Genomic DNA, 22840 nt, shown 5'->3' with positions numbered 1-22840 from the left:
TGCCCAATATACTTAATATTCAAATAATTTATAGAAAGTTGAGTTTGAAAAGTAACTAGTCATAAGACTAGTCATAAGAGGCACAGCTTCAACAGGGTCGTTTTCACTGGCGATAACGGAAGCTGCCTTCAGAGCCATTCGTTATCTCTACCGTCTGAGGTTCATTAGTTAATACAGATGGGATAACCAGTGTGCTGCAGCACGAGAAGAGCTCAGCCCAGCAAGCCTTTCAGCAACAAAGAAATAAAAGCATTCCTCTGTAACAGGCTTCAGCACTTATCTCTGTTCTCTGGTACTGTTTGTGCTGAACCAAAGCAGCTGCTACCCTGAGTTAAGAGAGAACAAACTCAACATGGCGTGAAATTACCGCACTTCCATTCACATTCATTAGAGTTATATTGTTACCAGCTACAAGCATGACTGGTCTTTGCATGAATAATAACATGAAATGTTACTTTGTGAGTTTTACCTTAAAACATTAACAAGATACAATGCAAACTTTGAAACCATATGTGTTATTGCTCTGATTATATATTGTATAAATCTTCTTGTCAAACACTGGAGCAATATTTATACTCACATGATTTGGGAAAAAAAGCAGATAGGAAGTTTTTAAAAGGAAATATGGCTAAAAATATGGCTATTAAAAACAGCCGCTGGAGGTCTTGAATGTAGGTTCGCAAAGCTGGCTTCCTACTACAGAAACGTGCAACGACAGAGATACTTGTCACAGGGTGGAGGCAGGACCAGTATTCAAACCGACTAATACCAAACAGGTTATTCCCTCTTGTTCAATTGGAAATGAAACAGCGAGCAACTGGAAACTTGTTTGGGTATTTATTCCTCTTCCAGCAGGAAGCTTCAGTTTCGGCCTGTCTGCTGATGGGCAGAATTAGAGGAACAGCTCTGTAGCCTGCCTTGAATTCGGTGGCTTCTTGTTGGTACTGCTGCAGCAGTGGATCCTGAATATGGCTGAAAATTTGCTGCGTGCATAGTTGCTAGTGAGCCCCTTTTTGTCTCAGTTGCACTCAACTCCATAGAGCTTTTATCTAAGAAGTCTTCAGGACATTAATAATAAGGGAGCACCTGGACAGCAGACAGGAGTCTAACACATGCATTGTCAGTCAGCAGTGTAGAAGAACTTTCTTCAACAGGTTTTGCCAATATGATCTTTCGGTTCTTATGAGCCTCTAAGCCAAAAACCAATGCCAGAGTAGTCTCTCTTTTTTTTCTTTTCTTTTCTTTTTTTTTTTTAATTACGCTATTTTGATTGATTAGTTGACTGTGTGTTGTTCAAGCACGTTCTCAGTTCCTTCTATCTACTTCACTTATATATGGGAATTGTATTGCATGCCTCATCTGTTTATGAAATTTTATCATATCAAAAATATCTAAGATTTCAAAGTTGTTTCTGATTTGATATATTATTTGCTTAACGTGTATGGGATGGGTTATTCTTCCATGACTAGTTAATGGCACTGGTAATTTCTCTTATGATATTACTCATATTTAGAAGCTGATTGCTACAGATACAGCCTAAGTATAAAAATACAAGTCCCTATCATAAAGCTTCCCAACCAAAAACAAGAGGAAGAATGGCCAACAAAACACAAGTTGTCTGTTATTGGTTTTATGGAAATTGGTGTACTCGTGCTATAAATAGTGAACGTGGTGCCCTAGTTTCAGATGGCAAGATTTTTATCAGTCATGGGCTAGCGTTACTTGTTCACATGTCTGTCTTTACCAATGTAGCTGTTGGTGACTTCTGATTGTTTTGCCTCTGCCCATTTCAGTTTACATTATTGTTTTCTTTTTCTCTGTAGGAAATTTAGTAGCAGTACTTAGGATTCGCTTTGACTGCCTTTACTAAAGACTGAAACAAAGCTGGCTAACGTATTGTGAATTCAGATTTTTGCAGTGAAGAATAGGAAGAAGTTAATAGGAATACTGTAACTTAATTGTCTCCACTAGTGGTGCCATTCAAACAGAGCAGAAATGAGCATAATTAAGTGATGAACTTGGCAATACTTGCTCAGAACTACCGCTGTAGATCTGTTGTTGATTCCTACTGTGTAAGCAGGAAGGTAGTCTAGCTGCAGGTAGATCAGGAAACAAGAAATTGGAATTGTGGCATAAAAACGAGGTGACTGATTTACGGTGGAACATGAGCAAAGCCCATAGGCCCCTACTGGTTTCTTATCTTAAATATTGTTACATTTTCCCAAAGATAAATCAGTCTTATGTGTTTGTGGTGCTGGATGTCATAAATAGTAATGTAATTTAAATAAATAGAATCCTTAGGAAATATGATGTGTAGTTCTCCCTTCCAAGAATTAAATAAAATTTTTTACAAGGAAAAAGGATAATTATGGTGCTCACTCTAAATTTTACACCATATCTTCGCTTGTATGTGTAAGAGTTTCATGTACACTTCAAAAATAGTCCATTTATAAAGTAATAATGTAGCAAAAGTTTAAAATTCAGTAATTAAAAATTGATGGGTGGCCTGTAACAGATCTTAAAACAACCACAGTGGAATAAGAAAAGATCTAGGTGGTTGTTGATATCTACGGTAGCATGAGAAGCTGCAATGTTTTGATCTTGCTTTGAACAGCTATCATCTCTTTTGTTATTATTTTGTCACCAGATTTTTCCAGAAGGAGAATATTTTGGGAGAGAAATGGGACATGCAAGTAGAAAGAACTTCCTCATTCCAGTTTTCTCCCATTACACAAGGAGCTTCTAGTGCACAAGTAAACTTACAGGGGGGCTTTTCCACAAGGCAATTTAGTCTTCCTTGTACTCATAACTGAAATAATTCTTGATAGCTATCATTGGTGCTCTGCCATTCAGTATACAGATTTCTGTTTAAGATGCTCCATTTTTTAAATTGTTTAAGAATGAGTTTTTATATTTACAGAAAATTTACTTGTTGTGGTCACTTCTGTCTACAGTAATGAAAGGCACGTGAATATATTTTTAGATTGCTTACATGTCTTTTAAGGGCAGACAACAAAACAGCAACACTCATTGTGATTTTCTGCCCCTTATTCAAAGGTGGTTGGAGAACATCTCCTTAATATGCTTAATATGCTATATAACATAATATATTAAGACTATGAAAAGTTACTGTTGCTACTTTAAACTGAATTTTTCATTGCTAGATCAGCTGTTTACTATTGTTTTAACTACGCTGTTGAATATAATACAGCAGAGGTAGGTGTTTGCGGACTGCCTAGGTACTTTCAAATTGTCTAAGGTCTCAGGCCTGTGTCTGTGTGATACCTAAGGGTATCATCAGTGTGGTTCATTACAAAATTTTTTTCTGTAGCTGTGAACATCCTATTGATGTGGGACAGTGTTTTGTTGTGTATGTGCAGTGGTCAGTAATAGTGTCAAAACTACAAAGAAAAAGGAAGATAGCAATTCAGTAGCATTTGCAGTATAATCAGTAAAGATTTTTTTTAATATAACTTTGCAGATTTGTTACTGTAGCAAGAATATATCTATTTAATTGCCAAGAATCATCAGCTTTTCAAATGTGGTATAATAAACTTGAATTTTCTTTTACAGATTAGTGTGTTATAGCTTTTATTTTTCACACTAGTAAAAACTTGCTGGGGGCCAGTGATGCTGCCTCATAAAGAGGGAAGGATACCACTAATTAGCAGATCGGTGGTGCTTGACGTTGTGTGCAGTGGGAGCTCTCAGCTCATCCTGGGATCAAATTTATATGGATTTGTGAGCCACTACCTCATGCTGGCCCTGCTGTGTGTCGCTCAGAACCCGCCTCCGCTGTAATCCTACAGCTCCGGGCAGACTGAAGTGTTGCCCGCTCCCCGTGCCTAGTACCTTGTGTGCAAATAGACTCAGTGAGGTTAACCGTAGTCTGAGAGTGACGTTACTACGCAGTGTGAGGAAGGATGCTTCAGTCTGGCCAGTGGTGAGCCCTGATTTCTATTAACAGGTGATTTGCTGTTGCTCTTCCAGTTTTCATTCCCTTTCTTGTCATTTTAGGCAAGAGGTAGAGGTCCTGAACAAAGTAGGAAGCAGATTGTGAACTAGAAGATCTTTTCAGAGTCTTTTCAGCTTTGTGATTCCCAGTGTAGTAGTAGTCTGGTATCAACTTTCCCAGGTCACCAACCTCTACCCCGCCTTGGCCTCCATATTAAATATAAATATTTTGTGGCAATTAACAGGAAGCGTCCTAGCCGGGTGGGTCGCAGTAGTTCTCTTTTGACTCTCAGCCACTCCTATCAGCAATGACTTCTGAGTTTTTAGACTGAATTGTTTTATCTGCTGATGACAGACATGGTACTTGGAGATCTGACAAAGAGGTGATTACCTCATTTTAATCTTTTATTTAGGCATTTAAAACAGCATGAACCTGGGACAAAAGAAGAAGCCTTCAGTCTCATCTATATGACCGTCCCATGATAGAAAAGCCAGCAACTTTTTAAGGACAAATGTAGTCATAAGGGTGCATAGTCAGATGTAGAGTCTTGTATGTTTACAATATAGCACTCAGAAGAAGGTAACTTTTTTTTTCCAATAAAAATATACAGGAAAAAAAAATTGAAGACTTCATAATGACTGAAGATCCAGGAATCCTGTTTTGTAGTGAGATTTGAGAAGCCTCACCTTAAAAGCCATGTCTGGGAATTGAGGCACCAGAATCTCCTTGCTCTAGTTCTTTGGTTCTTATAAAATTCTATTTTCAGAATCTAATTAAGTTTAAATACTTGCCATATGCAAAGTACCTTATAATTTCTGAACTGTGATAGCTGCATCCCATAAACTCTTTGGGAGAAAGATAGAACCCATTTTACATTTGTGCACACTTCGATACCATGTGATGTTACTTCTCCAGACTTAAGGTGTTAGTGATAGATCAAGTAATAGCACTATGCTTGCCTATGTTCTGTCAGAACAGAATTATTAAACTTTTTACCCTTTTAGGAAGGAAGAAGAAAGGAGTAGATCTAACAAAATCAACTTTGTATAATTGAAGAAACATTTTACTCTTATTAAGGTCTTTTTGAAGGTGAAGAAAATGTTTGTGGTCACACATGCTCCTTGGCTTAAGTTGTTGATCCAGCTTTGGGCTACAGTGTATGTTAGGGGCAGGCAGTATATTTCCTAATGTGTGTGTCCAGCTACCGAGGTTGACCGGGTGTGTGTATTTGTACTTTCATCAAAGAATAATCACACTGCATTTAATACAAAGACTATAGTACAGTGCACTTAAACTCCCTTAGCTTAATACTTTTTTCCCTAGAATGACTGCATATTGTTTTGACTCACCTTCTAAGTTGAGAATGATCAGAACTCTTAAATATTCTTTCTGATTTAGAAAAGTTGTCTAACAGTAGTATGTGATGTTCTGAATCTTTTATTCTGTAGGTCAGTAACAGATCCACGAGATGGAAAGAGAGTTGCACTCAAAAAGATGCCCAACGTCTTCCAAAATTTGGTCTCTTGTAAAAGGGTCTTCCGGGAGTTGAAGATGTTGTGTTTTTTTAAGCATGACAATGTAAGTAATTTTGAAGTATTTAGTAAAGCCTAACTGTAAAATAGTACTAGCTATGATGTAAAAATTTTTTCATTTAAGATACAGAATATCTAAAATGCTTTAGAAGTTCTTTAATTTTGCAGTTGTCAGATTTCCTAGGAGGTCAGACATTACTGATGTAAACAGTGTGAAGAGTTAAATGTTTGATTAAAGACTCTAAGGATATTCATACTTTCACTTCCAGAATAGTTACAAATAAATAGGAAATGGACTTCAATCTGATCTTGGTTTAGGCTTTAGATAAATTCTAGTCTGCAAACAGCTGTGCTATCTGGAGATGCTTTTTGCTTCCAAACTATTTCTTAGTCCACCTTCCTCTCCCCTTTGTTGGAGTTTATTGCTATCTCAGTTCTTCTAGCAGAGTGGTTGTGCAAACGCTCCCACATCTGCTCAAAGTAAAATCAGCTAGGTTAAGTTAAAGTATTTAAAAATGATTTGAGTTGGCCCAGATGATTGTGTCTGCAGTGAATTGAAAAGCTCTTGGAGAAACTCTTCCACAAATGCAATTGTGGATGTGGTAACCTCTCCCATTTGTGAGCAGTAATGAGCGTCTTGGGTATACTGTCTTCTGCTAGTGCAACTCTATCAGGAAGTCAATACTTGTCTTAGAACCCTATTTCATTGCTTTTTCTCTTTTTTCTAAATTCCTCTTTTTTATCTGAAGGTATCATATTCTAAAAAAAAGATTTTATTTGTGGCTAAGCACTGAATTGAGAAAAGCTTTATTAGGGAGAGCACAAAAAAGGATCACTGCCTTGCAAGCTAGATAATAAATTGCAAAGAAGCCGCCTGCACCCCTCCTTTTCCCCAGCAAATCCTTTGAATTGTTATCTTAAGCTGCTTCTCACCAGGAACTTCATTATGGGAAAAATTTTAGTGAGGACTAAAATTAAATAAAAACATCTCTGTAAGCAGTCAGAACTGGAGACTGATAACTGCTGATGTGTGTATCCATCTCCCAAATGTCATAAATATTCCTAGGACAGGATCTAAAAGACTACACCAAGGTAGTATTTTTTTTCTGTGAAAGAATGTGAATTCTCTGCTACTGCTTTTGTAACTTTTTGCTGTGCAGAGAGATTTTAAGTGACTGACTGAGCAGAAGCTCAGATTCAGAATGTGAACAACTCTGGGGATTTTTTGTTTGTTTTTAAAATCTTGTTGTTGTAGAAGTACATCACAGAAGTGTTAAAAACAAATGGCAGAACAAAATGTAGATTCTTTTACTTCTACATTTCTCTGTTAGAATTACTTCTTTCAAATATTTTATGATTCAAATATTTATGGCTGAAATAAAACAATTTTATTGAGTAGATAGACTTGTGCTTTTAAGGCAGTACTTGAACATTTGGGAAAATTATACTGAATTAAAAAAAAGAAAACCTTGAAGGTACAGAACATCTGACTTGGTGGACTACTAAATGCTCATGTATAGCGGGACAGAATGTCTGTCTCACTGGATGGGATATAATAAAACTAAGCTCTCAAAGAAAACTGCTATCTGATTATCTTTCTAAGAGGGGTTTATCTTTGACTGGGGTATGTCTTGATCTTGTATGGTGTTTCCTAGGTACTCTCTGCCCTCGACATACTTCAGCCTCCACACATTGACTATTTTGAAGAAATGTATCCTAACTATAAAATAGAGCATCCTAATTGAGGTAGGTGTGATTTTCCTGAGCTTAGAAATCCTAAGTAGAGATGAATGGGGCAGGATTGAATATGAAACTTTGAATAAAGGAGAGCCAAAAAGTGCAGTGCATTGCAATATTTACCAAAGGTACTGCTTTCCTAATAGTGATTCATTCGAAGTATTTTTCTGAAAACTGTTTCTGAAGTTTATATTCCTCTCTAGTTCTTAGTACCTTAGAATGCTATCTGATTCCTTTAAGGAGTGTTACTACCTTGTGATTTGAACTCATGAATTTTCATGGATGCTTCAGCAAACTTGTTAGGTTGTGGCTTTCCTCGTTCAGCCCCTATCTTGATCAAGCAAATAGATTTCACAATGATGTATGCATTGTTTAATGTAGCTGTGATAAACAGGAACATGCTTATGGGTACCCATATATGGATAACCATATTAAAAAGTTGAATTCTGTACTACATAGCTTTGAGTGAGAGCATCATGTTTTGCGTTTCCCCCCTCCCCCTTTTTCAATCTTTGTTTGGGTTGTCTTGTATTTTGGGGTTGGAAATTTCTGCATTCTTAAATACTAAAAATTTTAAGTAGCTCATTACGCTGAGTAGTGCTCATACTAATTCTGGTAGGAAGATGAGTTCTTTAACTTGTTATAGAGTATTAGTACTCTGTTACTTAAGTTACTAGAAACTTATTCTATAATGCAATAAGTTAAGCACAGATTTTCATTGGTACAAAAAGGCTATCTCCTTAGATTAATCCCACTGTCTGCTCTCTTCTTTATACTATTACAAATAGTTAACATGCTAAGATCTACTTTTTTGAACAGTGTTTAGGAAATTGATAACTAGTTCTTAGCTAATAAAAAATGAACTTGATATGTTCATTACGTGAGATTATTTGGTTATATTTCATTTTATATTTCTGTAGAAAAAGAGGTTTTCATTGAAGTCCTGCCGAGTCCTGTTCAGATATTTCCCTATGTTATTAGTAACAGAAAATCCTTTGTAGACTTAAGTAAAAATTATATTTTAGAGAGTAGATAATCAAATACCCTAACATATTGACACATTCCATTACCAAATTAGCATTTCAGGACAGAGATCTGCTATATAGCTGAGGCCAGCTAATAGACTTATGTCTTTTATGAAAAATCACAAAAGCAAATAAAAGTATTGCTGAATTGTTGAAAGTAAACATTTGAATTGTAGAATGTGCAGCTGTGTGTCATCTCACTATGCAGTTGCTCCTTTTACGGCTTTGGTAGTATCATCTTTCCCGTCTATAATTTGCAAATAGCCCCCATGCTGCAAACCAAAATTTTTAACCAAAATCTCTTTGTAAGCCAAGCAAGTCATACAAGTTTACAAGCTAATGCAAGATAGGCACCAATCAATTTTCATCCCAAAATACGTATTTATACATGCAGGAGCATATAAAAGAGTATTTTGATTGAAGAGATGGGTTTATTACATAAATTTATACCAAAAGTGTTTTTATGCAACAGTTACTCAGACCTGAGTACTTTTTTCTGCTACCTGGATGCTTAGTAGCAGTTAAAATGAAAAAGGTTAATGCACTGTCCCACAGATGTCTCTCATGTGTTCTGCTAATCCTGCAAGTAGCTTTATTATATTGGTGTCAGTCTTCAGCAGAGTTTTTTAATTACTGATGAATCTTAGCTGTTTTTTTTTTGCTTAACCTACTTTACAGAAAAATTTAATGGACTGAAAATTGTCACTTTATTTTTAGATAAACTGAGCTTTGTGAAATATGGTTTGATCTATTTATAATACCTTAAACTGATTGTTGGAAAAAGTAAGTGTATTGTGAAGTCAGTGATCCTAACAGCAGTACAGTCTAATTTGCTGATTGACAATCAAATAAATTTATTAGTTGAAAAGATCTGGTGTACTATATGATGTTTTTCAAATGAATATTAGATAAAGATCCTATAACTTTCCTTTGATATTTCTTTTATGTGAACAGTAGCATCCAAGACGATCTTCATAAACTGGATTTTGGTTATCTGCACTAATTCATTGCCCTCATTTTATAATAAGTCCTATGAGTTATAAATCAGATCTAGGTTAAGAATTACACCTTCTGTGTGACTGTACAATCAAGAATATTTAAGTGGGATAAGCTTATTTCTATTAGTGTAGCTACTGCCAAGTTTTGTATATAAAAACAGAAATGTTAATTTCCTTCCTGGTTAACTGTTTTTAAGACATTCTGACTAGTATTTTATAGGCTGTGATTTATATTTGTTTAAATTTCTTGAATATTGTATTGGTTATAGGAAACTATTTGCCTTCTTCTCTCTTTTTTGTCAAAATAATTGCAGTACAGATGCAGTAGGTGTATTTAAAATCGTTAAATTCATTAGAAGAATGAATGGATATTTCAGTTTATGTTCCTCTGGGACAATACACAGAAGAATTGAAAAGGGGCATCAAGGACCACGAGACTTAGGACATTCAATAGAAGCCTTTGGGTCACCACTTTGCAGCTGTGACTGCAGCAGTTTCTGTTGTGGGTGGATCAGGCACTGAGGAGAATTGCAGCTCACGTTTGAATTGTTGTGAGCAGAGTAGCCTGGCGTACCTTAACAGATAATGAATGTGTGGTGGTGGTGGTGTCAAACCAGTATATGAGAGAGAGAGAGAGTCCTAGATGTCTGCTTGAATAAACTGCCTACCAAAATGGCTCTAACTTATCTATTATGTGGTTTTTGCCTTGGGTTAAAAGTTTACTTTTTTGAGCAGTGAAGTTGTAATATCTTTATCCCAAGATTTGCAAAATCTATTTGGATGATGTTACCTGGAACTGAAAATGTAACTCTTATCTGTTTTATCGGGGTGCAAGTACATCCCCCAATCCAGAAATTGTGCCTTAAATTAGGGAAAAGTATACATGGACACCATATGAGCTCGTGCAGAAGAGGTTTCATTGATGAGAGGCCTGTTCTATAGGGTGACATTGGTTCACAGTCCTCTCTTACAGTGGAAGTATGTCTGAAGGCCAGTTACAAAGGCTGTACAGCATTACCAGCTAGCAGCTCAGAGTTGTTCAAAAAATGAATAGGCTGTTCGTTCAAAGCTGTCTGTTCCATGTGATTTTCATGTAGTAAGAGAACGAGTTACTTGTGGAATTTAATATCTAAGTATACTGGTATTATGTTGGTTTTCCCTGATATGCATCAATATGAAATTATTGCTATCCAGAAGATTGTGTACACGTGGGAAATACCAGGGAGGTTTTTAAGTTGCGCATCATGTATTGTTAGCAGTTACCTTCCTAGTGAAATCTGCTCACCATATGTGCTTGGCAGTCAATAATTCAGTAAAAATAGATGGAGATTTTCCCTCTACTTCAAACTTTTTATAGTTACTCAATAAATTATCTTAAATTGTAACGTAAGGATTGTGATTTGATTGTTGAACAAACTGAAATGATGTTATGAAAGAAGGTTTTAAAATGTTAACTTTGAATAGGAAGTTTTCACAATATTTGTTAGCATATGATATTACATCTTTTTAAATCTGTTCAAAAGCTATTTCTGGAATTAAGTTCTCAATAGTGATTAGTCAGTCAAATATCCACATGACTAGTGCTCATTAATTTGCACTGGTTTGTTTTTTTCTACTCAGGGAAGTATGTGATAATTTTACTGCATCAATACATAAACACTGTAAAATATCAAAACTGTGATCTGCGAGAAGTGCCTTGTAGCACAAATATTTGACCTATTTCCCATCTGAATATCATATTCGGTTAATCTCAAGCCTAAATAATTAAATAACTAAAGGAATTTTGAAATTAATGAAGTAGTGTAATTTATTTTTGTATTCTGCAGACTGTCCTGCCATCCCTTTCTTCCCCATACCTGCAGGAAATGGTTCTTCAGTCACTGTACCACTAGTTAAGGAGATTTCCAACCATAAAGCCTGTATGTCTCATTATTGCTAACCACAGTATGCAGCCAAGAATATCTGTCACAGCAAGGCTGGACTATCTTGCAGATGTGATATGCCAGAGCATATTTGTGTTTCCCAAACTAGAGGTTACAGAGCTTTCAAGCTTCATTTTGCAAATACATAAATACAAATATTTGTATATGAATATTACTCATTTTATTGTATGTAGTATGAAATAGTAAGCTGCAAGTAATACCAGTGCCATTCAGTCCGAGCTGATTGATGACATGGTGCTGTTGTGGAAGGCTGGGAACTCCAGCTCCTGTAGCGTTTTGAGACTGAGCAGGAGTGGAGATATGGGAGCTGCTGCTTCAACTAGATGCTTCTCTCAATGTGCCCCAGCTGAATTATGTTGAAAGGCTGAATTTTCTCTATATTAGAAACTCAGCAAGAATTTGAAGTGTGATTCAGATTGAGTTTCACTATTTTCTTCCAGCTATGAAAAAATGTCTGTTTTTCTGCCTTCAATACCCAACCCCATCCAAAAATCTTCTGCCACTGCTTGTCTGTAGCCTTTGACATGTGCCATAGATTGCCATTTCTGCCTTGCATAATGGAGATGATTCTACAGCAAAAACTATTACTTGTATTAGTAATTTCACATACAAGAGAAAATGCCAGCATATTTTAAACATAAAAGTGAATTTAGAAAAGTACTAGATTCATTAAATTTTTTGAATTTTCCTTAAGCTATGTTAACATGGATTGTGGAGTTTTTTGTTTGCTTTCTTTTTTTTTCCCCCCCCCATGATTTGAACATTTATGTGAAACAAGGATGTTAAAGAAATATTTGTACCTGGCAGCTATTGTAGCTGTAAAGAGTTAGAAAAGAATAGAGATGACATCACAAACTAAGTTTGATACGATCCTAAAGTAAAACAAATATAAACCTATTAAAACAGGAGGAAATCCTCATTGTCCTCATTTTAAAGAAAATCTTGAAATATATAAGATTGGACTTTTTTAAAAAAAACATGGATCATTTCTTAATAGTATCCTGCAGCTACATGCTTCTCCTCTTCTCCTCCTGCTAACCCATCTACATTACTTGTCCACAAAACGCTGGCCTCTTCCCAGAGAATTGAGTTGTGAAGTATGCAGAGGCATAATTAAGAATGGTCTGATTCATTATGAGAATAAAGTACGCTTTGTGACGTAGTATTCCTTTTTTTTTTTTTTTTTTTTGAATTTGCTTGTCACTTCATAAAATTTACCAATTCAGCAGGTCTCCCAGTCAACAAGAATAAGTGAGGTTCTATTGTGCTATGCATTTGCCTTGATAATTATTCTGAAGCAGATTGGTACATTTGTAGTTCTAATTTTATACAGCTACTTAACTAATTACTGCTGTCAGCAGCAATTTTTATCTGGTAGTAATGTTCAGTTTAGCTGCATATTACAGTTCCAGTGACCACCTCATGGCCAGCGTATTTTATGCATCAATTTAAAAAGAAAAATGCAGAGACTTGTTTGAATAGTTGATTGAAATCCCATAAGTTTAGGTTAGTCTTTCTTGGTTGGTTGTTTGACTGAGGTGGAGTGGGTTGTGGGGTTTTTTTTTTTTTTTTTTTTTTTTTTTTTTTTTTTTTTGTTAAACATTTATTGTACTGGCCAGAGTAAAGTCATTAACCCACTTGTGCACCAACTGTTTAAGAAACTGCCACATTTGTAAAAGGCAGGAGCATCAAGCAAGTGCTGCTTTCACTCTTGTTTGGAGACCCTCATTAAATTATCTAGAGACAATAATCAGATAGCTGCTGTTCAAGTTAATGGCACCTCTGAGCCCCTGTCAAGAGAGCTTTATTTAATGCGCAACAGACCTGGAGTGGTGCAGGTGCCATTTCAGGCCCTCATTTAATTTAAGCTCCTTTAGTTGGCATGGCAACTAGTTGAGACATCTGGGAGACGTTATGCTAGGGATTGAGATTTAGGAGGATTTGTGGTGTAGCAAAACAGAAATCTTATAACAAAGTGCAGTGCATTGCTTCTGGATTTTTTAATATTTTACATTATAAATTAAATGTAAAGATGTGTTGCAGCCATAAGGTAAAAAACAAATTTAAAAAGACTGACATAAATATTTAAGAAGGTCTTTGTGAAAGGAAAAGAAAAATTAGCTTCATAAATTTCAGTTTTCTACAGGGTTGAGTTTTTCTTCTTATAAAGAAATGTTCATAAATTCTTCATGACTACAGTTCTAAGTTGGGGAGTTTAGTCAAAAATTTGGCAGTGTTTAATTTATAAAATGATTTTTTGCTTGGCGTGTTCATGGCAGATGAGCGATGTGGCTGAATTTTTTAAGAAACGGGTATGGTTTGTAGAGCAACAGATGGAAGAAGAATGTTCATTTGGGTAGGGAAGAAAGATGTAAGGTTTCTCTAGATCGTTATATGTGCAACTTGACCTGTGCTGATCAATTATTTGTTGATAATGGTAAGAACAAGTAGTTTCAGCTGAAGCTGGCTTGCTTACCATGTTACTAAGAGATAAGTATCTTCACTGAAGTCAAGGTTTGCTGTAATATTTCAGACTTTGTATGTAAAAGAGGTGGTTATAAAAAGCATTTAAGCAGCTGCAGGATAATGGTGAGATATATAAAAAGAGAACAAAACCCTCAACATTGACCTAATTAGCTTCCTGTTGGCTTCAGAGAGAAGGTTAAGGTGGAGCACTCTTGAAAATACTGTCACAACATAGATGAGTTCATGAAGTTACCAGAGCTTGTTCATGGTAAATATGGAGGGCAAGTAAAACAAAAGCCTGCACCTTTCTCATATAAAACAAAATCCTGTTTCTTTCTGCGGAGTAACAGGCTAACTTGCATGAGGTTACAGTTACGTAGCACCCAGTCTGAGGAGGGTAACTGAGCTGTTATTGATTCTTACAGATGATCAGTTGGTATGTGGGGAAGACTAGCAGAGCTGACTGCTGCTTTACCTTGAACTGCAGATGAATGTGATTTGCCAAGGGGGATACTAGACTGAGACCCAGGAGACTGAGTTTTATTTCCAACTCTGTCCTTGATCATTTGTATGACCTTGGCAGGATGTGCTACCTCTTTATGTCAATTTTATCTCAATTTTAAGCAGTGCAGGGCTTGGCCTGTCTTACAATGTCTAATGCCTAACGCAGGAATTTCAGTGAGACGTTTTATACGTTGCTATAATGTAAAAAAACAATTATAATATTGCCACAGTGTTTTGCCCTCTCCAGCCATGAGTGTAATAAATACAGCAAACTGGAGATTTCTTTTTCAAACAGGATTACTAAAAAGTAGCTTTGTAAGCAGGTAGTGTTTCTAAATTATCCTGTCAAGTTTGTTTGATTTGAAAAGTTAAACTAAGAGTTTTCAGAATTTTCAGCATTGCAAATTCAAGTCTTATTGAAAGTCAAGGTACTATAATTTTGCTTCAAACTCTATTCTGATCTGTAGATTCAAAAACAAAACTTATTTAGTGATATTGTTCATGAATGAAATAGAATATAGCACGGTTTCTCTACAACTCCATAGGCTCTTCACTGCTAAGAACAGTAAACACTGTCACTGAACTGAGCTGTAGAACTCAAAGGCAGCATGTCTGTAGTATACTAAATATTTTAATGATTTTTTATACATTTTAATATTGCAACATATTCAGGAGTGTTCATGATACTGATTTTGTGGCTTAAGGTATGCTTGTTGTGTTTTCCATATTTCTTCATATTTGAGGCATTACATATTTAGTATTTTTAGTGCTTCCTGAATAAAGTCAATACCTTTCTTAATCTGCATCTTACCTCAGGATAAGCCAAAGCATATGCAACTTTTTGCATCTTTAACTGTTTGTGTAAATTATCAGTGAGCATGACTCTTGCTGTGTGTCGCATGTGTGTTTGTACATCAAATGGTGGTTTCTAGTAGTTTTTTTTTCCTGTAGATTGAAGTTGTTTTTTCTTCACCTATTATAACTTAGAAGAGTCTGTATGATGAGGATTTGTATATGTTTTCATTTGATGCTTGAGAAGGTGGAATAATGGGTACTGTGTAGATTTAGGGAGGTATATGTATTTCTAAGAGTCTGTGTTACTAGTCATGTAGCAACCTGTGAGAATTTCACCAGTGTTGCAGTTCTCAGTTTTTCTGTTAAAACATGTTCCTGTATGTCCACTCTGAAATCACTATATGAGTTGCCTTTAATTTGTGGCTTTCAGTTCTTAAGGAAAAATCTAAAAAATTCAAAATATTAGTAATAATATTAAGTATTTTCTTTTCTGAGTTGTAATTTGACTTTGGAATAACTTTGTAACAAATAACATTAATGCAAATGCTACTTTTAGTAATCTGTTTTCTTTCGCACCCCAGTTTTTATTTTCATTCTTGTAAGAGCCTAGAAACTTGACCTCCGTTTCGTGAAGAAGCTTTATTCTTTGTTACTCTATACCTCTGACTTATGAGAGCTCAAATTCCTATGAGCTAGGATAAATGTTACAAGAGATTATATGCTGGACTTTCTGCTTTTGCCTTAACTAATAAATTGAAGATATGTTGTCACTGAATTGATGCAGAGTGACCTCCATAAGATTATCGTCTCTCCTCAGCCACTCAGCTCGGATCATGTCAAAGTTTTTCTTTACCAGATTTTAAGAGGTAATTTTTTTCTTTTAAAATTAACAAAAATTATATAATATTACTATTTTTTTCTCTCTTTCTTAATATTTATTCTCAAGATGTCCCCGTCTTGAATAAGTTTCATGTGGAAACTTAATAATTTGTTTCGTATTATGAATGAATAGCAAGCATTAATTAATCTTGTTAAAAGTATATAGCAGCCCTGGTGCCTTCTATCACAGTACGTAGATAAAGATGGCGATGCTTAACACTTTAGCTGCAGAGGCTTTTTTTAAAAGTCTCTTTTAAAAACAGTCTTGAAGGTGGGGGATGTGTGTGTTTCAGCAGTCCTCTGATGTTTGTTGAATCAAGGTATGGAAAAGACACCTTGATTGAGCCAAATTGATAAATATGTGTAACTATAACCACTTAAAGTATTTTGCAGAACACTCTATTTAAATTGTTATGGAGCTGTCCAATGAAGTTTGATTTTTAGATAAAATGATTTACCACAATAGTGATTTAAAACTTTTTTTTTGAGTCCATGTGGAAAATATTTTGTCCAAATAATAAGCTAGATTATTGTGCTTGACTTTTGAACATCTGGTCATTGTTAGTCCAGTTGATTTCTATTGATTTTATTTGATATTTTCATTGGAATAAATTGAAAACAAATAGTCAGTGGTATCTGGTAGTAAATAAATGCTAGATCACATTTATGAAGAGTAGAGCAAAGAAATCTAAAATCCAGAATTAGCATTGGCTACTGTTAGTACCTGTTGTGCTAAAGAAGATGGTATTTGTGCTGCTGTGATTATTGAGTTTATGATGGGTGGGGGAGAATGCAAAGCTCTTAATTTCTATCAAAATGGTAATATAATATAAAGCTGTCAGTTGAAGTTTGTTCAAGAGTTATTTCAAGTCTCATTCCATTTGCCTGGACATTTGACCTGAGAGCTCAGTGTTGCCCATCTTAATGCTATTATTTACTTGCTTTATCCAATTCTATTTGAAGTATGATAATTTTTCCATTTTCTGTGCTTTGTCTACTACTGTAGTTCACATGCATAAGCATCTTCCTATTGATATACTTTTTTCCATTAAACTTCTCAGTGAGGTGCTTTTGTATTGGTTTCATTTTATTGAAAACAAACAAACAAACCCCCCCCCCCCCCGGATTTTGGTTTCAGGAACTACAAAAGCACACAGGAAACATAGATTATCTTTCTTTCCTAACCACATAGAATTTAGGAACATCCCTAATCACTGCAATCAGATGGCCTAAGTTCCTTAGCTATAGCTTTGAATTTTTACACCTTTAAAATTATGAAGAGGGCCTAGGCTTTACTGTAATTTGGGCCTGTATTCTTTTAAGTCCCTTTTTATACTGTCTGCTACTGGTTCATGATTACTTTGAAAGAAAGTCATCTTGATATCTAGGGGGTCGGAAAAAGGAGTAATATTGCAAACTAGGTTTGATTTAATCTGAATTTACCTGAGTTTACTTGTCTTCAGAGTAGTTGTTAACTAGGAAGTCAATTTTCTAAGTCAAATTTTAGTGCCCCAGAAGTTAAAATTGTTACTGGGAAAGACAGAGCAGTGGGAGCTATATGTTGGTATTGCAGTATCATGATTACCTGAGTATCCTTGGCAGAACCAGGGAGCAAAATATGCTGTGTCATATATATGCTATATACATATATATATGTCTGGTTTGTTTACTCCCAAAGTTTTATCCATTCATTGAGTGTATGCTAGAGACTTAAAATTAGAATTGCGTAAAAATGAGCAAATGGAGAAGTATAGCTGACCAAGAGTTTCAAGACCTTTCAGGAAAATGTTGTCAGCCTGAAACTTTTTTTTAAGAAGAAGGGGAAAAAAGTATTTATTTTAATTTCATTTAATATTTCAGGTCTGAAATATCTACATTCTGCTGGCATTTTACATCGAGACATTAAACCAGGGAATCTACTTGTGAACAGCAACTGTGTTCTTAAGGTGCTATTTCAATTTATTGAAAATGTACATATGTCTGTGCTGTTCATTATAAATCAGATGTTATTTTTTAAATGAAAACATTTAATATGAATATTTTTATGTAAATTCATTTTAAAAGAAAACATCCCATGGAGTCTTTCAAAATTATAAATGAAATAAACATCTTTCTCTTCCCTCTTCTGCCTACCTCTCCCCAGATCTGTGGAAACAAGATACAAGCTTTTCTCTATTTGACTTGAGTGTGAACTGTTGTGCCCTCAGCAGGTTAGAAGGGCAGATAGTTTCTTGAGATCCTGCAATGTTAGTGTTCAGTGTTAGCTGCTAGTTAACGTAAAGGCGACCTAAAATGCTCAAGACTCTTCCGTCAATTTTTTAGGCAAGTGTAATTTGGAGGGCTTAGACATGTTGTATAGTAATCTCATTTATCAGTAAATTAAGTTTTGTTTACACTGATTTGCTAAGCTTTCTAATCTTGAAAATTTTGGCCAATGTTTTCTTAAACCTTGTGGTTTAAAAAATTAAAAAAGAAAAAGCCACAAATCTGTAATGACAGAAAAGCTGAATCTTTCTTTAACATTTTGAGACATATTACGAACAAATGAAATGTGGTTTGGGATGAAATATTCTGAACGTAGAGGCTGTCAATATATTTTTTTAGGGCAGATTTGTTTTTAAACAAGGAATTTATTTTTAAAGGAATTTTACATCTTTTTGGTTTTTAAAATTGTAATTGCGACTGAATGTGCTGTAATTTCAAATAAAACTTTAAGTGGATATGGAATAAAGTAGCATAACTTCTTCATTTTCCCCTTTCCCTTTGTTTATGCTGTCATAGCAAATTAACTGATTTACTTAAATGCTGGTTTGGAATTTGCTGCCTTGTTGCCAAAAAGGTTACCTATTTGAAATGCATTAAGTGTTTTGGTTATTTTAATTTTTTTATTTACCTTCTCAATTTAGATTTGTGATTTTGGATTGGCCAGGGTGGAAGAATTAGATGAATCTCGTCACATGACTCAGGAAGTTGTCACTCAGTATTATCGAGCTCCAGAAATCCTGATGGGCAGCCGTCACTACAGCAATGCTATTGACATCTGGTCTGTAGGCTGTATCTTTGCAGAATTACTTGGGCGAAGAATATTGTTTCAGGCACAGAGTCCCATTCAGCAGGTATAATTAAATTTCCCTTTAAAAGTCTTTTGCTGCATAATTTCATGAAGTCAGTTATACTGATGCATACTGAACCACAAACTTGCTTTTGTTTTGCTTGATTTACACACAGGCAAAAACAAGCTATTTTGAAACACTGAAATAATTGCTTCCAGACAGTATTAAAGGTAGTGATTATTAACATTAGAGTTTGAATTGTGGTGGGTTTTTTTTTTTTTTTTTTTTTTTGGTAATCTCCTGTAATCCGTTGCAATACCAAAGTCTACTGTAGCATCTTACTGAGATAAGGTGAAGGTGATGTAACTGGGAACAAGCTTTTTGTAACAACTAATATGAGAAAGTAGTAAGTGTCTATCAATATATGTCTGGAGATAAAGTATTGATCTTAGAACTACTTAAAATATCAGTTAGTAGTAGTGGTCAGACTGTCTCATTTTAGCAATGTTTGAGTACGTAAGAACATATTGTATATTTTTATTTATTGTATACCTATTGTCAGGTACACAAACATCAAATAGACCAGACTTTGTCATCACCATTCTAACACTAAGCAAACTGACATAATATACATATATCTCTGATAATCTTGAAGTAGTTTTTGCAGGTTTTGCAGTAGGTTCCAAAATGATGTCTGCAGTAATGTATTAGGGATGGGTGAATTTATCTAGCAGGTGAAACAAAATGTGTTGTCATAAAAATGTTTGTTTTCTTGAATCTTCTTAGTAATCATCTACAGATTAGAAATTACATGGTAGTAAAGTTGTGAGACTACTTGCATTGACTAGCAAGAAATAAAAACACATTCTGAATTTTTATTAAAGGAAATATTCTCATCATTCGAAAGTCTTTGCTTTTCTTGTCTCTTTTTGCACATAATATTTCCATGGTTTGGGGAGATGTTTTTTACCTTAGAATGCTATTTTAAATATTCATATATTTAAACTGTTATTGTGTCTGTGTGTATGTGTATATAGATGTATATATATGTGTGTGTGTGTGTATTTTATATGTATCTTTTCTATACTGTGTCCTGTCTAGTGGTACTTACACATCACCACAGTAGTGTTCCCATAAGAGAAACATACTAATCACTCTAGAGAGCATTGGTATGTTATCGGATCATGAGATAAGTCTTCATTTTACCTTTGTGAAGAGAGTGAATGTAATCAAATGCCTAGCTAAATTTGACAGCTATTCCATTTCAGTCTCAGAAGTATTTATGACCCTCTTTGCTCTAATCTTTGATCTTCCATTGCATTCCAATAAGCTGTACGCATATGTGATTTTAATAGTCTTGGCCATCTTACTTGAAATTTAAAGTGCAAAAACCTTCATAAGATAACAAGAATACTATTATGTATTTTTTTAATGTTGTTCACTTTATATGACTTCTCAATTGAGTAAAGTTAACTGTTGAGAGTTCCTGGATCTTTTATAATCTGTATGCAGGGGAATGGTTTAAGTAGTTATTGTCATATACACTTTAATTATCTTCCAAGAAATTCAGTATTCTTCAAAGGTCAATAGTGTCTATATAAGTGCTTTGAGCTAGTCTGTATTACAGTCTATTGTTCATACCTGTGCTGAGCCTTTCAGTGTAGACTGTGGACTAAAGATGGTGATGCCATTCACCCAGTGGAGTTAACTAGGCCACCAAAAACTCTCTGGCATGAGTACAGCCATCCTCACACTGAAGTTTTCCTGGAAGAGATAAGGGAAGAGATCATTTTAAAACTGACAGTACTGAAATTTTAAACTCAAATGTATGATAAAGATGATAAAGCTTTAAATTACAAAACAGTTTGGAACTGATGACTTTGGTACATTAAACTTTGCTAAGTAGTGTGTTGAAAGCAGTGAAGGTACTTACGTTAGCTACTGAAGTTACCTTAACTATCTTTTGATAAGGATTGTATGGAATATATTACAAAAAGAAATGATATAATCTACAGGGATGATTACCTAATTAGAAATACTTTCAAATACAGTATTTCCTAACTTCTATGATTTTTGTTTTTTATCAATGCTGTTTAGAATAGTTAGGGTTTTTTTATATTATCTATTTTTATTTAAAAATATCTCTTTAAAGGTACAAATGCAAGTTAAGAATTTTTAGAGATACTTCAAGAAGCATTTAATTAAATCTAATTTTGTCTTTTCATGCATCTGTGGTGTAGGATGGGTGACCTTTCACTTGTTGATTATCTGTGGGAGCAAATGCCTTTCTCTGCTGTAAAGAATAGTCTGTACACTGTTATGTAAAAGGCAGATAGTACGGTGCTAAGTTCTAACCACTTTCCTAGATTTGGCAATTCTTTTAGTCTATATCCTGTTTTTCTGATTATTATTTAATCCTCCTTAAGATAACAGTTCACATGCTTGAGACAATAAACAAAATCCATTTGGAAGGATCAGTGTGTCAGGAGGAAAGGAGGATCAGGCAAATACTGCCAGCCTAAGGTAGCAGTTTCCCATGAGCAGTAGCTCGTATGTGAGGTTGCATTTCTGGTGAGTTTTGCAGGCTGTTTGGCATGTCAGCACAGATGCATGCACAGAGAAAATAACCAACACAAATATCAGTTGTAGCTGCAATACAGCTACTAGTTTTGTAGGTAGCTGGGTTGCAGAAGGTAGATTAAGACCATGAATTTATTTGAAATCAGTTCCTAAAATACTGTTGGATTTTTTTTTTTTACTCTGTTTGTAACTTTTGTGGATACAAATCAGGGATACAGAAAAAAACTCTGATATATATCCATATTCTGAAAAAATTAACATGGTTGAAAGAGGAAAATTATAAATAAATACAATAATTTGGAAAATAATAAGTAGTTCTGGGAGCAACTGTTTGCAAACTGCAGTGCATTGTTGAGAATGGTAGGGTTGCCTCAGCATGAACTGAGTATGTGAAGTATTAGAATTAGAATTAGCTAGTATTAGAATTGCTACTAGCTGGTTTTGCTTCTCCTCCTTGCTAGCATGAATATATACTTTCCACATGTGAAAACCTTAAGGTTTAGGGTTTTTTTCTGTTTAGTTTTCCATCTGTTCACAAATACAGATGTTTTACTGTCACTCTTCTACGAAGTAACCATAGTCTTGGCCACATGTTACTGAGGTAAATAAGAGGACGTATGTTCAATCCAGTTATGAAGTTGCATGTACGCTAAGACAGCTTATAGACTGGTATTTCTGATGGAAAGTGGGAAAAGAGGAAGAGAACATGCCAGTTGAAGAGTAACATAGGTTGATGTGTAAACAGTAGTCACCTTTCGCTATTTTATATCAACAGTCGAAGTGAGTGCATACAAACCTGCATGCTGATGACAATAAATGAACTCTCAGAGGAAAGCTCTGCAATTCCTCATTAGCTCAAGTGGAAGATGGTCACGAGGGAACACTTGGGACTTGGGTGCGGATCTCACCACTGCTTCTTTAGTTTTTTGTTTGTTTGTTTGTTTTTAGACTTCTAGAGGGTTTTTGATGAGTTTTTTTTTTTTTTTTTTTTTTTTTTTGACATAGGGGTATATGCACACATGCTTGTAGAAATGAAGTAAGAGCTTGTGTGTTGCTTTCCAAAATTTAAAATGTGAACAAAATGTAATGTCATTTAAAGTTGATATAAGTTTTAACCACAACATCATCTTTGCTCTTTTTTGGATAACTTTCATATTCTTCACTAGCACCACTTCTTTTCCTTTCTCTGATGCTGGATAGATGTATTTTCTTTTCTTGTCCATTCTGAGTTTGTCGTTTCAATACCTTAGCAATACTTCACACCAGCAATACTGCAAATGAGATGCAGTAATTCTCATTTTAATTAAATCTATATAATTTACAAAGATGACATGAATTGAACACACAGCTTAAATACCTAATAATGTACACTT

General features: G+C 34.9%; 1 protein-coding gene across 3 annotated transcripts in view; it reads left to right on the top strand.

The window, feature by feature from the left end:
* The window catches only part of NLK (nemo like kinase), a 68135-nt gene that overhangs the window by 35905 nt on the left and 9390 nt on the right, over positions 1-22840 (top strand). For all 3 annotated transcript variants that reach the window (XM_062592699.1, XM_062592700.1, XM_062592701.1), the window contains 5 exons: positions 5404-5533; positions 7143-7198; positions 15715-15821; positions 17695-17780; positions 18741-18950. In XM_062592699.1, coding sequence (XP_062448683.1) covers positions 5404-5533; positions 7143-7198; positions 15715-15821; positions 17695-17780; positions 18741-18950 — 589 coding nt within the window. The remainder of the gene's footprint in view (positions 1-5403; positions 5534-7142; positions 7199-15714; positions 15822-17694; positions 17781-18740; positions 18951-22840) is intronic.

This window comes from Rhea pennata, chromosome 20 (assembly GCF_028389875.1).
Source record: "Rhea pennata isolate bPtePen1 chromosome 20, bPtePen1.pri, whole genome shotgun sequence".
Lineage (NCBI taxonomy): Eukaryota > Metazoa > Chordata > Aves > Rheiformes > Rheidae > Rhea > Rhea pennata.
This window is presented reverse-complemented; position numbering and strand designations above follow the sequence as displayed.